The sequence below is a fragment of the Lithobates pipiens genome, unplaced genomic scaffold (assembly GCF_037356315.1).
Source record: "Lithobates pipiens isolate NorthernLeopardFrog02 unplaced genomic scaffold, aLitPip1_a1.2 Scaffold_19, whole genome shotgun sequence".
Classification (NCBI taxonomy): Eukaryota; Metazoa; Chordata; class Amphibia; order Anura; family Ranidae; genus Lithobates; species Lithobates pipiens.
In genome coordinates, this window is record NW_027507764.1 from 564,672,538 (window position 1) to 564,693,533 (window position 20,996).

At 45.8% G+C, this 20,996-nt stretch overlaps 1 protein-coding gene across 1 annotated transcript in view; it reads right to left on the bottom strand.

Annotated features, from left to right (window-relative positions):
* Window positions 1-20,996, bottom strand: part of DNAAF11 (dynein axonemal assembly factor 11) — a 150,849-nt gene that overhangs the window by 108,481 nt on the left and 21,372 nt on the right. Inside the window, exon 4 of the mRNA XM_077493362.1 lies at window positions 9,764-9,936. Within this exon, the coding sequence (XP_077349488.1) occupies window positions 9,764-9,936 (173 nt within the window). The remainder of the gene's footprint in view (window positions 1-9,763; window positions 9,937-20,996) is intronic.

The following is a 20,996-nucleotide window of genomic DNA, read 5'->3' on the forward strand; positions in this document are numbered from 1 at the left end:
ATGCTTTTTAATCTATTAATGTTTGGAAGTACAACCAACTTTTTTTAATAAACATTCCTGGGTTACAGAATTATGCTATGGTCCCCTTTCTTCGTATATGCTGTACGATCCCACGGACCGCATGTTTTATGGAAAGAGCCTAGCATCCTGCACAACCTATGAGAGGCATCCCCTGAGTCTTCCATTTCTGATGTTAAAGGCCGTGGCTGGGAATGCTGACTTGGGCTTGCCCACTGGTAAGCGGCTTTCCATACGGTGGTGTTTTTTTTTCACTTAATTTGTGGATCACAGAGATGTTTACTCAATTACACATATGGACATGTGGTTCACCAAGAGACTGTACTGAGGTGATTCAGTGCGTCTGACACCTATTTTGGATGACACTTACCCTTCGGTCTGTTGTGGACCTTGTTGGACTCATTTTTCACAAATGATGGAGGAGTATTCTTCCCTCTGCTTCCAACGATTGGGGCACTATTCTACCCACTGCCTCCAACAATGTGGCATTATTTCTCCCACTCCTGCCAATGATGGGAAACTATTTCTTCCCACTGACACCAACATTGGGGTACTATTCTTCACACTGAAACAATAGGGCATTTTTCCTTCCACTGACATTGATGGGTACTATTCCTCCCATTTACACCTATAATGGGCACTATTCTTTCCACTGACATCAACAATGGGGCAGTATTACTCCTCCCACTGACACCGAAGATGGGGGCACTATTTCCCCCAGACACCAATAATGGGGCATTTTCCTCCAGCTGATACTACTGACAAGCACTATTCATCTCACTGACAACAACAATGAAGAATTATTCCATCCAATGACACCAACAATGGGGCACCATTTCTCTTCTCGCTGACACCAATCATGGGGCACTAATCCTCCTCTCACTGACATCAATGATGGGGCACTATTCCTTCCAATGACACCAACAATAGGGGGCTATTCCTCCTCCCACTGACACCAATTATGGGGCACTATTTCTCCCACTGACACCAATGATGGGGCACTATTCCTCCCACTGACACCAATGATGGGGCACTATTCCTCCCACTGACACCAATGATGGGGCACTATTCTCTACTGACACCAATGATGGAGAACCACTCCCCCACACTGACTCCCAGGGCAGTAAATACTCCCACTGACAGCGAAGCATTTTTTTATTTCAACTAACCACCAATGCAGGGGTACTTTTTCTCCCACTAAAACCAATGGTGCATTAGTGAAAATAAGAGAATATACATTTACAGTCTGCCAAGATACAAGAGAAATGATTTTGGATGTTTGCAGCAGAATAAAAGACAACATTCTGTTACCTTTTACAAAGCAGATAACCCACAGTACCAAACAAACAAGGGCACATATTTGAATACTTAGGTTTAAATGTCCTGTAAACAGGGCCAGGACAAGGGTTGGGCAGGAGGGATGGCTGCCCTGGGCATTGTGGCATCATGTGTGGCATGAACTCCAATAGGAAGTTGGAGGGAGGGGATTTGTGTTGGGAGGGGAATTTGGGTGGTGGCAGGAGATAAGAATTGTTCTAGGAGGGGTAATTTGGGGAGGTGTGCTAGAAGTGGTAATTTGAGGGGATTTGTGTTGGAAGGTGGGATGGAGGAAGAAGATTTGTGCTAGGCGGGGGTATTTGGGTGGGTTTTGTGCTTGAAAAGGTAATATGGTAGAGGGATAAGACTTGTGCTAGGAGCGGATTTCTTTGGGGGGGGGGGGGGCAGGTGGATTTGTTCCAGCATGAATGACTGGGGGTATTTGTGCTAGGATGGGGGATTGGGGGGGGGATTTGGAGTGTTTGGGGAGAGGGAGGGGTAGATTATTTGTACTAGGAGGGGGGAATTTTTTCAAGGGGGGTGGATTTGTGCTGGGGGGGATATGGGGGGTGAAAGGATTTGAGCTAAGGGGGTTCGGGGGGGCAAAATATTTGTGCTGGGAACGGGATTTCAGCAGGAGGGGGCGGATTTGCCACTCCTCAAGACCTCCTACTCTCAAGCTCACTCGTCTCCTCCCCCCATGCTCGTCTCCAGGATTTCTCCAGAGCCTCTCCCATCCTCTGGAACTCGCTATCTCCACCTGTCTGGCTGTCCGGCTATCCCCTACTCTTGCTACCTTCAGGAGATCCCTGAAAACTCTTCAGGAAGCCTATTACGTCTCAAACTAATCTCCTACCACTTCCATCAGCTCATTCCCCACAGTTACAACCTTTTGTACCACCTGCCCCACCCTATTAGATTGTAAGCTCTTCTAAGCAGGGCCCTCTTAATCCTCTTTTATTTTATTGTATTGTAACCGTATTCTCTCTTTTATATTGTAAAGTGCTGTGTAAACTGTCGGCGCTATATAAATCCTGTATAATAATCATTTTCACCTTAATGCATTCTATGCAAAAAAAACTATTGTAGTGCACCAGCACCCCCAACCGTTTTACTCACCTGAGCCTGTTCGTTCCACGCCAGAGACGCGCACACCCTCTCTGGCCGGTGTCTCGGCTTTTGATTGGATAGATTGATAGCAGCGCAGCCATTGGCAGCAGCAGGACACGGGAGTGCGCCAACACAGATGACCCAAAGGTGAGCGCTTCTCCTATGGGTCACTCGATGTGGGGAAGAGCCAGGAGGGCCACGGAAGGACCCCAGAAGAGGGGGGTCAGGGCCACTCTGTGCAAAACCAACTGCACAGAGGAGGTAAGTATGACATGTTTGTTTTATTAAAAGAAAAAAAAAAAAGGAACCTTTAGTGTCCCTGTAAGACACAGGTGTCAAACACAAGGCCCGCAGGCCAAATACGGCCCTCCAGGCCATTTCATATGGCCCTCACACCTCTCCTGCAGCTGCAGCTCCAGCCCTCCTCTGATCCTCCTCCAGACCCCTACTTTCTGCTTTCAAGCAATGCATCCAGCTTCTTCCCAGCAGCAGCATAAGGAAAGGGGGTGCACTGTGAGGTTAGGGAGAGTAGGGGACTCAACTTCTGATGGTGGGGTGGCTCTTGACATCTATGTAAGGGGAGGGCATGCGCTGGACATCTAATCTAATGGCGCGTACACACTATCGGACTTTCCGGCGGACCAGAATCCGTTGGACAATTCCATCGTGTGTGGGCTCCGGCGGACTTTTTCCTTTCCAAAAGTCCTGCGGACCTAGAAATAAGACTGGCTTCAAATCTGGCCGACGGATTTGGCTTTTAGTGGACAATCCGTTTGTCTGTGTGCTAGTCTGACGGACTAAAACCGACGCTAGGGCAGCTAATGGCTACTGGCTATGAACTTCCTTATTCTACGTTATCACGTTCGAACCCATCGGACTTTTGGAGTGATTGTATGTGGCCAAGTCCGTTCGTTTGAAAGTCCGACGGACCTCAGCTACAAAGTCCGTCGGATTGTCCGCCGTACCAAGTCTGCCGGAAAGCCAGATCGTGTGTATGCGGCATTACAGGTACAACCAGCCCTTTTGAGGACAATCATAAAGCTGATGCGGCACACAATGAAAATTAGTTTGACACCCCTGCTTTAAGAGGTAAGCATGCAGCTCAGTGCTCGATTTTTTTGGAAGGGGGGGAGGGGATTTTTGCTGTCACATAATGATTTTTTTTTGGGGGGGGGGGGGTGCAATTTGGCATGTTTGCCATGGGCCCTAGATGACCTTGTCTCGGTACTACCTGTACATCTGGGTAATATTATTTGTGCTGCAGACACATAAGTATTTGTTTTGGGCTGTGGATTTTTCTAAAGCAAACTACACGAGTAGAAATAGTAACCTGTATACGGCACAAATAAAAAACGCTCCATAGGTGGAAAAAGTATTTTCAGCAAATATTCTTAAAGATTAAAACAAACCCCAAGGGTTTTTGAGCCAACATTCACATGAATAATTTCTTTCTTCCACATTCAGTGCAGCTGAACGCGATTTTGATAATATGGCAATTTGATTTCTCAGTGCCGGAGGAATGCATTAAGGTAAAAAAGAAAAACGTTTTTAGCTTTAGTATCATTTTAAGGTAGAAAAAAAACCGTCTGCCCTTACAACCACTTTTAAGAAATTCCATTACCAGTTTCTAACTTTTATTTATATGTTTTTTTAATAGAGAAAAAAAATGATCCATCTTTGTGTCAATTTTTAATGGCTACTTCATTTTTTATTAACAGCCCTTGCGAATTTAACAAATTTCCCAACATTTCTAATGCCGCGTACACATGACCGGACTTTCTGGCAGACTTGGTCTGAAGGGATTAGTCCGTTGGACAATCCGATTGTGTGTGAGCTAATCCGATCTTTTAAAAAAAAAAAAAAAAAAATCACACGGACCTAGAAATAGAACAAATCAAATCTATCCGACGGACGCAATTCCGACGGACTAAAATCGGGAAAACCGTTCGTCTGTATGCTGGTCCAACGGACCAAATACAACGCAAGGGTAGCTATTGGCTTTTTAACTTCCTTGTTTAGTCCCGTTTACGCCATTATGTTCAAAACTAATGGACTTACGAACGAACTTAGTGTGTGGCCAAGTCCGTTCGTTCGGAAAGTCCCTCAGAACTCCACCGAAAGTCCGTCGGGAAGAACGCTGGACCTAGTCTGCCGGAAAGTCCGGTCATGTGTACGTGGCATTAGAGTGTCAGATCATACCAACTACCACCCCCTCCTCCATCACTGTTCACTACCCTCCTCCATCACCAAAAAGATCCCTTGACCGATATTGATAGTGGGAGCAGTTGCAGATCGTTAGTCATTATGAATGGTATTTTATCTTCCAGCCCGGACTGCTCCAGGAAAACTCTTTCCAATGCTGTCAGGGTTGCATGTTGTAAAAAGCATTTACTTCTACAGTGAGGGGGAAAAGTATTTGATCCCACTGCTGATTTTGTACATTTGCCCACTGACAAAGAAATGATCAGTCTATAATTTTAATGGTGGGTTTATTTTAACAGTGAGAGACAGAATAACAACAAAAATAGCCAGAAAAATGCATTTCAAAAAAGTTATAAATTGATTTGCATTTTAATGAGTGAAGTATTTGAACCCCCTATCAATCAGCAAGATTTCAGGCTCCCAGGTGTCTTCTATACAGGTAACGAGCTGAGATTAGGAGCACTCTCTTAAAGGGAGTACTCCTAATCTCAGCTTGTTATCTGTATAAAAGACACTTGTCTACAGAAGCAATTAATAAATTTAGATTCCAATCTCTCCACCATGGCCAAGACCAAAGAGCTGCCCAAGGATGTCGGGGACAAGATTGTAGGCTGGAATGGGCTACAAGACCATTGCCAAGCAGCTTGGTGAGAGGGTGACAACAGTTGGTGCGATTATTCGCAAATGGAAGGAACACAAATAACTGTCAATCTCCCTCAGTCTGGGGCTTCATGTAAGATTTCACTTGTGGAGTTTCAATGTTCATGAGAACGGTGAGGAATCAGCCCAGAACTACATGGGAGAATCTTGTCAATGATCTCAAGGCAGCTGGGACCATAGTCACCAAGAAAACAATCAGTAACACACTATGCCGTGAAGGACTGAAATCCTGCACTGCCCGCAAGGTCCCCCTACTCAAGAAACCACATGTACAGGTCCGTCTGAAGTTTTCTAATGAACATCTGAACGATTCTGAGGAGAACTGGGTGAAAGTGTTGTGGTCAGAGGAGACCAAAATTGAGTTCTTTGGCATCAACTCAACTCGCCATGTTTGGAGGAGAAGGAATGCTGCCTATGACCCCAAGAACACCATCCCCAACTTTACAACATGGAGGTGGAAACATTATGCTTTGGGGTGTTTTTCTGCTAAGGGGACAGGACAACTTCACCGCATCAAAAGGCCCTCCCGTACCTTTTCTGTTGAACTGTAATTGTGTTGTCCCCCCTATAATTTGTAAAGTGTTGCGTAAACTGTTGGCGCTTTATAAATCGTGTATAATAATAATAATAATAATCAAAGGGACCATGGATGGGGCAATGTACCGTCAAATCTTGGGTGAGAACCTCCTTTCCTCCGTGAGGGCATTGAAAATGGGTCATGGATGGATATTCCAGCATGATAATGACCCAAACACACAGCCATGGCAACAAAGGAGTGGCTCAAGAAGAAGCACATTAAATCCCGGAGTGGCCTAGTCAGTTTCCAAACCTTAATCCCATAGAAAATATGTGGCGGAAGCTGAAGGTTCAAGTTACCAATAGCCAGCCTCAAAACCTAAAAGAATTGGAGAAGATCTGCAAAGAAGAGTGGGACAACATCCTTTCTGAGATGTGTGCAAACCTGGTGGACAACTACAGTACAAGAAACGTCTGACCTCTGTGATTGCCAACAAGGGTTTTGCAACTAAGTACTAAGTCATGTCTTGGAAGGGGTCAAATACTTATTTCACTCTTTTTAGAAATGCGTTTTTCAGGTTTTTGTTTTGCTGTTATTCTGTCTCTCACTGTTAAAATTATCATTTTTTTGTGAGCGGGCAAACATACAAAATTCAGCTGAGGATTAAATTATTTTTTTACCACACTGTAACTATGTGCATTGGGATCCCGCTGTCAGTAGCAGCGCCCTCACTACCTGCACAAAGCTTTGCATGAAGCCGTGGCCACTACTGCGCTCAAGTGACTCCTGCATCTGTCTGGAGCGTTCTATAGATGGGCTCAGTAGTAGACAGGGTTCCCTTTAAAAATTCATGAAGATACTGAAAGCGGGAGCAGTTTGCGGGAAACAGTGACATAGTGCTGGCAAGGATTGGCAACAGTTAGTAGGAACCCAATAGTAAGGGTTCTTGCAAGGGTTGTACTTTAAAAAATTAAGCATGGACTTAAAAAAAATTAAAAAAATAAAAATTAGCCTCACTCAAGTATTTTTGACAGCATCAGAGCCTGTCACTATTGCAATGAATTATTTTATTTATTTATTTATTTTTTACCTTTGCTTTGCTGGAAATTACTGAAAGGGGTTGTAAACCCTTGCATTCTTTGCATTAAGGTGAAAAACCTTCTGTAGTGCAGCAGCCCCCCCCCCCCCCAGGCTGACTTTTTAATTACCTGAACCCCATCGACGGGGATGAGCACAGCAGCTCCAGCCACTGTCTTGGATCCTCATTGGATAGACTGATAGCAGCAACAGCCATTCGCTCCCTTTGCTATCAATCAAATCCAGTGACACGGGAGCTAGGGGGGAAGGGGGCAAACAGGTCCTGCTGTCTGTGTCAATGGAGGCAGCAGCAGGACTCGGGAGCATGCCCACTCGGGTGCCCCCATGGAATGTGGCTCTCCGTGGGGGCACTCGAGAAGAGGAGGAGCCAGAAGCCCCGCTGGAGGACTCCAGAAGCTGCTCTGTGCAAAACTCTTGCACAGAGAAGGTAAGTATTACATGTTTGTTATTTAAATAAATAAATAAATAAATAAATAAAGGAACCTCTTTAAAAAAATAAAAGTAAAATTGAATTATGTTTATGTGATTATGGGGTATATGGTAGGATTGGGCTGTTAAAAGTATAACTAAAAGACAAAACTTTCTCTGTAATTGTCCTGTTCAATAAAGTCACGTGGGATAAACAAGAGGGGTTGAATCACATATTTCAAGCTGCCCACAGAACAGTAATAAAGGGAAAATCTCCCAATGGAGACACTTGTTCCAGGGGCCGCTGTCTAAGGGGGGATATCTTCCAAATGGCAAAGATTTTCACTTACTTCCTGTTGAGTCTGCAGGACAGGAAGTGAAGGGAAATCTGCCCAAAGAAACACAGATGGCAAAAAAAAAAAAAAACTTGAAAGTTTCAACCCTCCCCTACTCTACTAAAAGGAGAGAAAATTGCATTTAGATATACTATAAAGGCTAATGCCGCATACAAACAAGCGGATTTTCCGTCGGAAAAAACTTTTTTTTTTCATTGGAATTCCGCTCAAGCTTGTCTTGCATACACTCGGTAAAACAAAAGTTTGCTGAACTTTCGACCGTCAAGAATGCGGTGACATACAACACTACGACGAGCCGAGAAAATGAAATTCAATGCTTCTGAGCATGCTTAAGAATTTTGCACGTCGGAATAGCTACAGACGATCGGAATTTACGTTCGGACCTTTTCCGACCAAAAAATTGAGAACCTGCTCTCAATCTTTTGCTGGCGGGAATTCGGCCAGCAAAAGTCCGATGGAGCATACACACGGTCGCATTTTCCGACCAAAAGCTTTCATCGGTCTTTTGCTGCCCGACTTTCGGATCGTGTGTACGCGCCATAAGTTTACTTTAAAGGGAAAAATATGAAATGCGCATATAAAAAATAATGTGTATTTATCATTTTTTTCTACAGGATACTGCAAAGCATTGCACCATCGATCCGTGGATCACAGGTCAGGCTCCAGCAGTCACTGCCTACAGCTTTCTGCCCGTACCTCCATATGGACTTTCTGTTATAAGGCTGTAGGAAGTGTCAATGAACTACAAAGGTGCTCATCAGCGCCTGCTGCAGTGGAGACGGGACTTGTAGTTTATTTATTCATATATTGCTGTGAATAAATGACACAGCTGTGCAGGCAAAGCCACACATAGCTGCACCATTTTTAAAATGTGCGGGGAGAAGATCCCCACCCGCTGTTACAGTGGAAGAGGCTGGTGGGGGGCGGGGCGGGGCGGGGGGGGGGGGGTGAGCGGAGTATGAGCTGGAACATGTTAAACCCTAAATACAGTGCAAACACATTCCAAAGGTGAACTTAGCCTTTAACCACTTAAGGACCAGAAGGATTTGCCCCCTTAATGACCAGGCCATTTTTTGCGATACGGCACTGCGTCGCTTTAACTGTAAACTGTGCGGTCATGCAACGTTGTTCCCAAACAAAACATATGTCCTTTTTTTCCCACAAATAGAGCTTTCTTTTGGTCCTTTTTGATCACCTCTGCGGTTTTATGTTTTGAACTATAAACAAAAAGACCGACAATTTTGGAAAAAAAAAAAAAAACACAATATTTTTTACTTTTTGCTATAATAAATATCCCAATTTAAAAAATAAATAAATAAAAAAAAGAAGAATTTCTTCATCAGTTTAAGCCAATATGTATTCTTCTACATATTTTTGGTAAAAAAATAAAAATCGCAATAAGCGTATATTGATTTTTTTTTTTTTTACTAGTAATGGTGGTGTTCTGTGAATTTTTAGTGGGGCTGCGACATTGCGGCAGACAGATCGGACACTTTTGACACATTTTTGGGACCACTGACATTTATATAGCAATTGTTGCTAAAAAAATGCACTGATTACTGTATAAATGACAATGGGAAAGGAGGGGTTAACGCTAGGGGGCGATCAAGGGGTTAAATGTCTTCCCTGTCAGGTGTTTCAAACTGTGGTGGGAGGGAACTGATTGGAGGAGGAGAGAGATCTCTGTTCCTAATCACTAGGAACAGCAGATCTCTCCCTTCTGCCCTGTCAGAAGGGGGATCTATCTGTTTACGTTGACAGATCCCGGGTTCTGGCTCTCTGTGGAGCGATCGCAGGTGGCCGGCGGACATCACAGCCATGCACAGCGGCGTCGCGCCGCCGCCGGCGGGCACGTGCGTGTCCCCTATTGCTCTTAAAGCGGCTGCCGTACACCTGCGGCGATTCGCCCAGAAGAGACAACCTGCCACAGTATAGTGATGGCGGCTGGTCCTTAAGTGGTTAAGGATAGAGTTTTTCTATAAACGTTGACACTGATTTAGAATTACATTTATATTCTACAACATGTGACAGACTGAAAGGCATTTTGTGCAGCTGACAATCTTTGAATGTCCATTACCTTCAACTGCGGCAATGCGGCCACAACGTATTTGCGATATCCTTCATACTGTGCACAGGGGTTCCCCACCAGGTACAGCTCCCGCAGATGAACATTGTGCTGCAGGCTCTGAACAGTAGACAGCTCACCTACAAAGTTCACGGTCAGATCCAGCTTCTGTAGAGACTCACAGCCTGTGAAGAACAACACACATGTAAGGTATGTGTCCAAAAACAATAAAACCCCCATCACTACCCCAGGAACAACAGCTTAAAGGAGGTGTAAAGGCATTCTATGCATTAGGATAAAAAAACCTTCTGTGTGTAGCAACCTCCCCAGCAACCACCCCCCAATTACTTACCTGAGCCCCGTCTCTCTCCAGCGATGTCTACGAGTGTCTTAGCCACCTGGGACTCTCCTCTGATTGGCTCCCCGGCTGGCAAAGTCAGTTAGCCAATCAGGGGAGAGAGGGGGTGGGGCCAGGTCGGGGCTCCATGTCTGAATGGACACGGAGCTGTGACTTGGCTCGGGTGCCCCCATAGCAAGCTGCTGGCTGTGGGGGCACTCGATAGGAGGGAGGGGCCAGGAGCAGCGGAGAGGAACCCCAGAAGAGGAGGATCCAGGCTGCTCTGTGCAAAGCCAACTGACCAGAGGAGGTAAGTATAAAGGCTCGTACAGACTATAAGAAAATCGGGCGAACATTTTCGTCCGAAAGCCCCATACACACTATCACATTTTCTGCTGATTTTTTTTCTTCAGCTTTACCAAAACCATGTAGTAGAAGGGCCTGCCTGATTGCATACACATTGAAACTCCTAAGGTTTGACCTCATATTATATGGTTTTGGTAAATCTGAAGGAAAAAATCAGCAGAAAATCTGATAGTGTGTATGAGGCTAAAGAATTTTCGTCCTATTTTCGTATGGTGTGTACAGAACTTTCAACAGCCGATTCCAAATTTTCGTGCGAAAATTTCCAAAGCGGCAAACTCCAAAATTTTCCTGGTACCGGAAGAGAACAAACGATTTTCGCTTAATGTGTACTGCTTTTGTACGATTTTCATACAAGAAAAATCAGAAAAGGAAGACTGCGCATGATCAGAAACAATAAACAACAAAAAAAGCCTTTGTCGTATGAGAATATTCGTAAGAATTTTCGTACACGTTTTCTTTCATCTGTTCCGATTTGCTGTGAAACATCGAGGAAAATCGGATGAACGTTCGCCCAATTTTCTTATAGTGTGTACCCCACTTAACATGTTTGTTATTTTTATTTTATTTTTTGTAACTGCTTGCCGACCAGCTGCCGCAGTTGTACAGTGGCAACATGGCTCGGCTGCGCGAATCGACTGTTATGTTACGTCGGTAACATAAACGGCCAACTAGGGGGTGCTTTTAAGCCGCCGGAGGCGTGTGCCCCCTGCTCGCTCCCCGGGCTGATGCGAGTGCCCGGTGGTCTCAATCACCGCCGGGCTCCCGCGATCACTTGGGGCACATGGATAACCGGGAGCTGTGTGTTTCCGGTTCTCTGAGGAGTGAACTGATAGATTGTCTTCATACAGAGTATCTGTTACATCTGTTAGTTTCCTTACACAGTCCCATCCCCCCTTCAGTTAGAACACGTACTAGGGCACACATTAACTGTCCCCTAGTTTTAACCCCTTCACTGCCAGTGACATTTTTACAGTAATCAATGCAATTTTAAATCGCACTGATTGCTGTATTAATGCCAATAGTCCCAAAAATGTGTCAAAATTGTCCGACGTGTCCGCCATAATGTCGCAGTCACAATAAAAAATAAAAATAAAAATGGCTGATCGCCGCCATTACTAGTAAAAAAAAAAATATTAATAAAAATGCCATAAAACTATCCCCTATTTTGTAGACGCTATAACTTTTGTGCAAACCAATCAATATATGCTTATTGTGATTTTTTTTTTACCAAAAATATGTAGAAGAATACATATCGACCTAAACTGAGCTAAAAATAATGTTTTTTTATATATTTTTGGGGGATATTTATTATAGCAAAGAGTAAAAAATATTTTTTTTTCAAAATTGTCGCTCTCTTTTTGTTTATAGCGCAAAAAATAAAAACCGCAGGGGTGATCAAATACCATCAAAAGAAAGCTCTTTTTGTGGGAAAAAAGGACGTCAATTTTGTTTGGGAGACACGTCGCACGACTGCGCAATTGTTGGTTAAAGCGACGCAGTGCCGAATCGCAAAAAAGTGCTCTGGTCTTTGTCTTCTTGGGAAGTCAGGATGACGTGCTGCCTCGACTGATAGCAGTGACGTCAGCGGAGAGCGGACTTCAGCCCGCTCTCCGCTGAAAACGAATTGCACTCCTTTGAGGAAAAACCCAGCCTAAAAAGCTTAGGCTGAACTTCTCCTTTAACACAGCGCCAGTTCTCGAAACATGTACAAGATCTGGTATTTGATCTGAAGGGCCGGCAACAAGAACCAGGGAGAGACAGCTGGTTCTACATGACGTAATAGTAGAGGAAGATTGTAGCGCAGTAGGGGACCTGGAGTAGAAAGCGAGGTGCAAGAGAAGAGGACGTTGCTGGATCTGCTGAGCTTGTACGTTTATTATAACAGCATAAAATGACGAGAGGAAAAAGACTAACATTTTCATTAGAAGGGTGAAGTTCCTCCTTAAAGTTGTTGTAAACCCTTACAACACACTTTGACCTACAGGTAAGCCTAGATTAAGGCTTACCTGTAGGTCTAAGAAATATCTCCTAAACTTACACGGTTTAGGAGATATTTGCCGAAAGACAGGCACCGCTGTCTATGGCGCATGCGCCGTAGACAGCGGCGCACTGAGCGAGCTGCAGTTAACGGCGATATGCCGCGAGTGGCAGCTCCCGTGCGCATGCGCGGGAGTGACATCATCGCGGCTCCGACGAATGACAGCGGCGGAGCAGTGAGACCCACCAAGAAGATGGATGCTCCGGACTACAGGGGACAGCGGTGACATCGCTGGATCCTGTGTCAGGTAAGTAACACATAATGGACTACTATGCGATGCATAGTAGTCCATTATGCTTTATCTTTGCAGGGAATCAAAGAGGAAGTAAACCCATCAGGATTTACTTTCTCTTTAATGCCCTTATTGGAGAGCTTTCACATCATGTCTTGTCCCTGTGGCACCCTGGGACAGGTCATGTGCTCGCTCTCGTCCCTTGGGCTGAGGCCTAGAAAGATGCTGCTGGATGGAGCTCTGCTGTTAAGCCCAAAAGCCTGGTTTGATGCCTAACGTGTGCTGAAGTGTTCCTGGAGCTGTCCTGCCTGGACTGGAGGAAGCTGTGCCAAGGAAGAGACCCAGGGTAGGCCCCTTGCTGGAGAGAGCTAGGAAAAGGTCTCTCAGAAGGGCCTGGTGACCCACTTGGAGAATGCATTGAAACTTGGGAATGTGCTTACAGTGTTTCTGGGTCAGCTTTAAGGTTCTGATACTGTGAAAGCTGGACATTGATCTGGATCTGGAGAGAGTCGTATGCCCCATACACACAGTCGGATTTTCCAACGCAAAATGTGCGATCGGATCATGTTGTCGGAAAATTATTCATAATAGGCACATGTAATATGTTGGCAGATTCATGTAGGATGTTGTATTAAAGTACCATAATGACCAGAAATTCAGTTGAGTTGTCCAAGCCAACTAAATTTTAACATATCAAAGGGATAGGGGAAGACCGCTTGATGTGTTGATCTTATGCAAGTCTACCTAGGTGTGTGAGGTATGGCCTGTTAACCTAACTGAACGTTTCAAAGTAGTGATGCACCGAAATTCCGGCCGCCGAAACATATCGGCCGAAAATGCCCTTTTCGGCAATTTGCCGAAAGAGAAAAACGGCCGATAATGGAGCTGAAAATGGGGCGTGGCCTGGGTGGGGGCGGGGCTCCGCCCCCCGCCCCTGGTGATGCCCATCATGGGGGGTGTATAGCGCAGGAGAGCCGCCTCCGCCGCCTGTTTGATCACAGCGCCGGGAACATCACAGCTTTCATTTCAATAGCTGTGTGTTCCCGGCCGCGCGCCGTGACACGCAGCCCCTCCCCCTTGTCCGGGCACTTAGATAGACAGATCATCCGCAGGATTGGACAAGGGGGAGGGGCTGCGTGTGACGGCGCGCGGCCTGGAACACACAGCTATTGAAATGAAAGCTGTGATGTTCCCGGCGCTGTGATCAAACAGGCGGCGGAGGCGGCTCTCTTCCCTGCACAGGCTGGCTGCAAAATGACACACAGGCTGCAATGGGACACACTGGCTGCAAAATGGCACACAGGCTGCAATGGCACACACTGGCTGCAATGGGCTGCAATGGGACACACTGGCTGCAATGGGCTGCAATGGGACACACTGGCTGCAATGGGCTGCAATGGGACACACTGGCTGCAATGAGGCACACTGGCTGCAATGGGACACACTGGCTGCAAAATGGCACACAGGCTGCAATGGCACACACTGGCTGCAATGGGCTGCAATGGGACACACTGGCTGCAATGGGCTGCAATGGGACACACTGGCTGCAATGAGGCACACTGGCTGCAATGGGGCACACTGGCTGCAATGGGGCACACTGGCTGCAATAGGGGACACTGGCCTGCAATGGGGGATGCCTCCTGTACCACGTCCTCTGTCTCTGAGCATCTCCTGTACCATGTCCCCAGTCTGACCATCTTCTGTACCATGTCCCCAGTCTCTGACATCTCCTGTACCACGTCCTCTGTCTCTGACCATCTCCTATACCATGCATGCAGTCTCTGACCATCTCCTATACCATGCATGCAGTCTCTGACCACCTCCTGTACCATGTCGCCAGTCTCTGACCACCTCCTGTACCATGTCGCCAGTCTCTGACCACCTCCTGTACCATGTCGCCAGTCTCTGACCACCTCCTGTACCATGTCGCCAGTCTCTGACCACCTCCTGTACCATGTCGCCAGTCTCTGACCACCTCCTGTACCATGTCGCCAGTCTCTGACCACCTCCTGTATTATGTCGCCAGTCTCTGACCACCTCCTGTACCATGTCGCCAGTCTCTGACCACCTCCTGTACCATGTCGCCAGTCTCTGACCACCTCCTGTACCATGTCCCCAGTCTCTGACCACCTCCTGTAGTATGTCCTCAGTCTCTGACCATCTCCTGTACCATGTCCCCAGTCTCTGACCACCTCCTGTACCATGTCCCCAGTCTCTGACCACCTCCTGTACCATGTCGCCAGTCTCTGACCACCTCCTGTACCATGTCGCCAGTCTCTGACCACCTCCTGTACCATGTCGCCAGTCTCTGACCACCTCCTCTACCATGTTGCCAGTCTCTGACCACCTCCTGTACCATGTCGCCAGTCTCTGACCACCTCCTGTACCATGTCGCCAGTCTCTGACCACCTCCTGTACCATGTCGCCAGTCTCTGACCACCTCCTGTACCATGTCGCCAGTCTCTGACCACCTCCTGTACCATGTCGCCAGTCTCTGACCACCTCCTGTACCATGTCGCCAGTCTCTGACCACCTCCTGTACCATGTCGCCAGTCTCTGACCACCTCCTGTATTATGTCGCCAGTCTCTGACCACCTCCTGTACCATGTCGCCAGTCTCTGACCACCTCCTGTACCATGTCGCCAGTCTCTGACCACCTCCTGTACCATGTCCCCAGTCTCTGACCACCTCCTGTAGTATGTCCTCAGTCTCTGACCATCTCCTGTACCATGTCCCCAGTCTCTGACCACCTCCTGTACCATGTCCCCAGTCTCTGACCACCTCCTGTACCATGTCCCCAGTCTCTGACCACCGCCTGTATAAAAATATTTTTTAAAAACAGTCATTTTCGGTATCGGTGCTGTTTCGGTATCGGTTTCGGTTTTCGGCCTAGTGTATTTTACATTTTCAGTATCGGTTTCGGCACCAAAAAACCCATTCGGTGCATCCCTATTTCAAAGGATGCATTGTTTTATCTTAGACCCCTTTCACACCACACCACCCATAGTGTGGGCGGTAAAACGCCGCTATTTTTAGCGGCGTTTTACCGCCGGATTTGTGGCGCAGTTCAGCCGCTAGCTGGGCGCTTTTACCCCCCGCTAGTGGCTGAGAAAGGGTTAAAACCGCCGGCAATACGCCGCAATAGCAGCGTTTTGCCGGCGATATTACAGCACTGCCCCATTGATTTCAATGGGGAGCAGCGGTGGAGGAGCGGTAAACACTCTCCTTCACCGCTCCAAAGAAGCTGCTGGCAGGACTTTTTTCTGACGTCCCGCCAGCGTACCGCTGTAGTGTGAAAGCCCTCGGGCTTTCACACTACATACAATGGTGCAGCTTCTTTAGGGCGGATTGCAGGCGCTATTTCTAACGCTATAGCGCCTGCAATACGCCCTGGTGTAAAAGGGGTCTCACTGTATGGGAGCTGGGCTGACTGCAGGTGAGAGATCACTGTTCCTAATCACTAGGAACAGACAACCACTCTCAGCTCCCCTGGCGGATTGCAGGCGCTATTCCTAACGCTATAGCGCCTGCAAAACGCCTTGGTGTGAAAGGGGTCTTAAGGATGATGTAGGACCATAGAAATATTTATTGATGGTAATTAGACTTGAGGGGGGGCATTCATGGCAAACATTTGGTTGACCTAGCAGAACCCCCCCCCAGTGTCAGACCAGTACTTGAGAGGGCATTCAAGCTGGCATTCAGTCAGTCTTGTCTGGGTGTGTGATTATGAAGACACAGGTCTAGAAAACATGGGATTCTGAAGGCTGGTATGCTTTGTCATAGTACTCTGATGGATTTTGTCATCTGTTGCAAGACTTTGGTCTGTGTTGGAAGTCAATAAAGTGCATTTCTCTGGAAGAATTCGGTTGCTGCGGAAGAGTACTTATAATAACTAATTATAATATATCACTGCAGCACGGATAGAAATTTCATATATAATTAAGAAAGTAGAAATTGAAGATAACAAATCTAATTTTCATTTTACTGTTATTTGTTATAACCAGCAACATATATTTATTAATTTAATAATATAAAAGTAATAACTTTAATTTTGATTAATATTATATCAAGGAATCGATTGTACATAAATACTGGTAAGCATGGTGGGGGAAATAAGGGTGGAAAGAAATTGTGGGGGAGAAGGTAAAGGAAGAAACACCAAACCCCATCATACCCCATCACACCACCATGCTTACCAGTATTTATGTACACTCTATTCCTTGATATAATATTAATCAAAATTATTTAAAGTTATTACTTTTATATTATTAAGTGAATAAATATATGTTGCTGGTTATAACAAATAACAGTAAAATGAAAATTTGATTTATTATCTTCAATTTCTACTTTCTTAAATATATATATATATATATATATATATATATATATATATAATTTCTATCCGTGCCTATTATAATGCATTGATAGCGCTGTTACTTGATGCCTGGACTGCGGGTGCTGCTTGTTCGCCCTCACGCCCCTCTCTGCTTCTTGGGAATTTTCCACTTGTAATTCCTCGTAAGTTTACGCATTGGCTTGTGGCTCTCTCCGGTGGTGTGCCGGCCGGCCGGGGACCCCTGCGGGGACCGGATGGGGGAAGCTTTAGAGGATCTCAGGTTCAGGAGAAATCCCTAAACACATGTGATTGGTAACTATATTATAAAAGGTTTATTATTACTATATTTATTATGTACATTTATGTCCTTATATGTGGTCATATTGATGAATTTCAAACATATGTAAAAAAAATCTTTCTATAGCGCTTCAATCCCCTGAAGAAGACCTGGTGGGGTCGAAACGCATCGGGATCTATTCACTCACTCTACTCCAGATTATTCTGTAACACTGTGTTTGGTTTTATTTGTGTTATTGCGCTTTTATCTCCTGTACTACAGCTCATATTTTAACTGTCAATTTTTGAGATTTTGTCCCATTAGAGTTTATCTAATCCTAAATCTTTGTTACATTCCTTCACCCCTTTTCTGCCTAGAAAAGCCCACTCGGGGGTCAATTCCAGTTTTGTGTGTGTTGCACGGCAGGTTCAGTGTGTTGAACAGAGGGTTTTGCCTGTGTGTAAGGGTGGGTTGCAATGCACACAAAGCCCACCCTTCAACACACCTGCCCTGCAACACATACAAAACACACCCCGCAACAGTGAGGCATTACCTGACAAGTACGTTCTCCCTCTGCTTTTTGCAGATCGTCGGATAATGCCTCAGACGATCTGCGCATGCGTTGTGTGGACATTGTGCAAGCTGATCAACATATCAGCTGGGGTGATGTTTGGTACTGCGCATGTGCAGATCCATCACAGACATTATTTGACAGGAGGCATTTTTCGATAGAACGCCGGCATTCATCGTGATTGACGATGGATCTATACTGGGGGGAAATTGTTTATGTTTTTTTTTTGTTTTTTAAAGTGGTTGTGAACCCTTACAAATCACTAGATTAAGGCTTACATGTAGGTCCAAGAAATATCTCCTAAACCTACACGGTTATGCCGTTAGTGGCCGCGGACAAAGTTGAGCGAACAGTCCCCGCGTGTGTACGCGGCCTAAGAGTTGTTAAAAAATGGGGAGATACTTCAAGACACAATACATGAGACTGCTATAGATTACCGCTATAAATGCCCCTTTGCAAATCATTGCGTCCTCATTTAAGTTTCTTATCGCCCACTTACAAATGACTTGTGCCACCTTTGATGTTTCTCAGCAAGTTATATTACAGAAGATCAGAGGAAAAAAATCAAAGCATACAACAGAGAATGGATGGACAGGAAGAAGAAACAGTAAGAGAGTGTGCAAGAAGAAACCAAACGATTGAATATTAGCCTCCCTGGCGGTATGATTACGTCAGATTTTTGCGTCTCAAATCGGTACAATTATTTTGCATAGAAATGTGGAGTTTTATATTGTAGGCCTGTAATTCTTGGCAATAACACACTTAAATGTGTCCAAACAACAGTCTAATAGATATCCCGGGTATGATGAAGTTTGAAACACAAAATCATAAATTATAATATAATAATTAAATATAAATAATTCAAAAAAATAATAATATAATAATAATAAAATAAATTTCCCCACAGTTCACTATCGCTCAATTCTGCAAGCGTTCTAATTTACTATCGCTGTTTTCTAGCTGGTCTAAAACCACTTTTGACGTAAAGGGACACTTTTTGGTTGCTCTGGACAATCTCCAGTTTCCAGGCAGAAAGAACAGTACAGGGGGTCCCCGGGTTACAAACAAGAGAGGGACTGTAGGTTTGTTCTTAAGTTGAATCTGTTGATTCGGAACAGGTACATTTTTTAAGTGTAGCTCCAGCCAAAAAATCTATTTTTAAGCTTTTTGGATAACATAGGGAAGGGTTATCACCCCTGTGACATTTGTTTATCTGTCTGTGCCCCTGTACATGATAATTGGATTTTGAAAATTTTGGGTTGTTAGGGAAACAATGATTCCGACAACCAAATCCGTCGGAGTAATTCCGACGGATTAATTCTGGAAAAGGTCCGGAAGTGATGTTGCATACACACGGTTGGACTAAGTTGTCGGAAAATCCGATTGTACATAACGTGATGACGTTATTTCGTTACGACGGGACTACGTTCAGGCTAGTAGCCAATAGCTTTGGTCTAGGAATTTGATCTGAGCATGCGTGGCACTTTGTCCGTCGGAGTAGGCTACACATGATTGAATTGGAGCATTTTGTCGGAAAATTTTACCGGCAAGTTGGAAAAATTGGTCTGTCGGATATTCCGACGGAAACAATCCGATGCAGACCACACACAGTCGGAATATCCGACAAAACGGTCCGATAGGAAACATTCCGACAGAATCTCCGACCGTGTGTACAAGGGCTTACAGAAGAGAATTTCCCTTCCTAGAGGTAGATTTCCTCTTACTTCCTGTTATCTCCCTCCGTTTGTAAGTCGGATGTTTGTAAGTAGGGGACCCCCTGTATATATCGTATAAAACTGCATGCAGGGCACTGGACAAAGCACTGGGGACAAAAGGGATGTGAAATAATTTCATACAGTAATGTAATCTGTAATAAGATTACACTGTACTGTATGCATTATGATTTTCCACTTTTTTTAATTTGCCGCCAGGCTCCGCCCCCCGTGCGTCACGACGCCTGCAGGGAACGGAGCCCGTCACAGAGAGGCATTGGGCGGAGGACAGAGCCCACAGACACAGCGGGGGGACATCACAGTATCCTGGGGACAAGGTAAGTATACCGCACCAGGATCCCTCAATGCAATCCCAAGTGTGGCTCGGGGTTACCGCTAATGGTGCTGAGATTTAACCCCGAGCCACACTCGGGGAAAACCGCCAGGGAGGTTAAAAGCCACTCTAAAGAATATCTTTCCTTAAAGCGGTAGAAAACCACTGTTAAAGAAAAAAAAATCCCCTGCAAGTAAATGTTATAATGTGCTAGTATGCATCGCATACTAGCACATTATGAGAGACTTACCTTAAAACGAAGCTCTCCGAAGCCACGCTGTCACTGCTGAGAGGGCTCCTATCGTCACCCGTTCTTCCTTCCGTATTTGCATCCTCCAGCTACACGAGTGCATGCGGGAGCCGCCGTTTACAGCACAGGCTCTGAAGGTCCGGCATGGTATACCGAACCTTCAGAGCGCATTCACTGGTGACATCAGCGGCTGCATGTACTCTGAATATCCCCTAAACACCGCAAGTTTAGGAGACATTCACAGTACCTACAGGTAAGCCTTATTATAGACTTACTTGTAGGTAAAAGCTGAAAAATGCCGCATACACACGATCAAACAATCGGGTGGAAAAGTCTGGCAAACTCAAGTCCGCCGGACAATCCCCCCGTGTGTAGCCTCCGGCATACTTTTTTGACCCGAAAGTACGGCGGACTTAGAAAGTAGTTTTGCACTCCAATCTTCCCTCCGGACTCGCATTTCGGCGGACAATCCGGCCGTGTGTGTGCCAGTCCGCCGTACTTTTGAAATGAACGGACTTTTCCCACCCGGAGAAAAGTCCGCTCATTCGAGCGGGTCTCCAGGTAGGCGGGGGCCGCGAAGGAGACGTCGCTGGCCCCGCCGCCTGGTATGGACTTAAAGGGGAACCCCAACGCCGAAAAAAATCGGCGTGGGGGTCCCCCCAGGTCCACATCAGACCCTTGTCCGAGCACCATACCCGGCCGGCCAGGAAAGGGGGGGCGAGCGAGCGGCTCCCCCCTCCTGAGCCGTACCAGGCCGCGTGCCCTCAACATGGGGGGTGCCTTGGGGAAGCG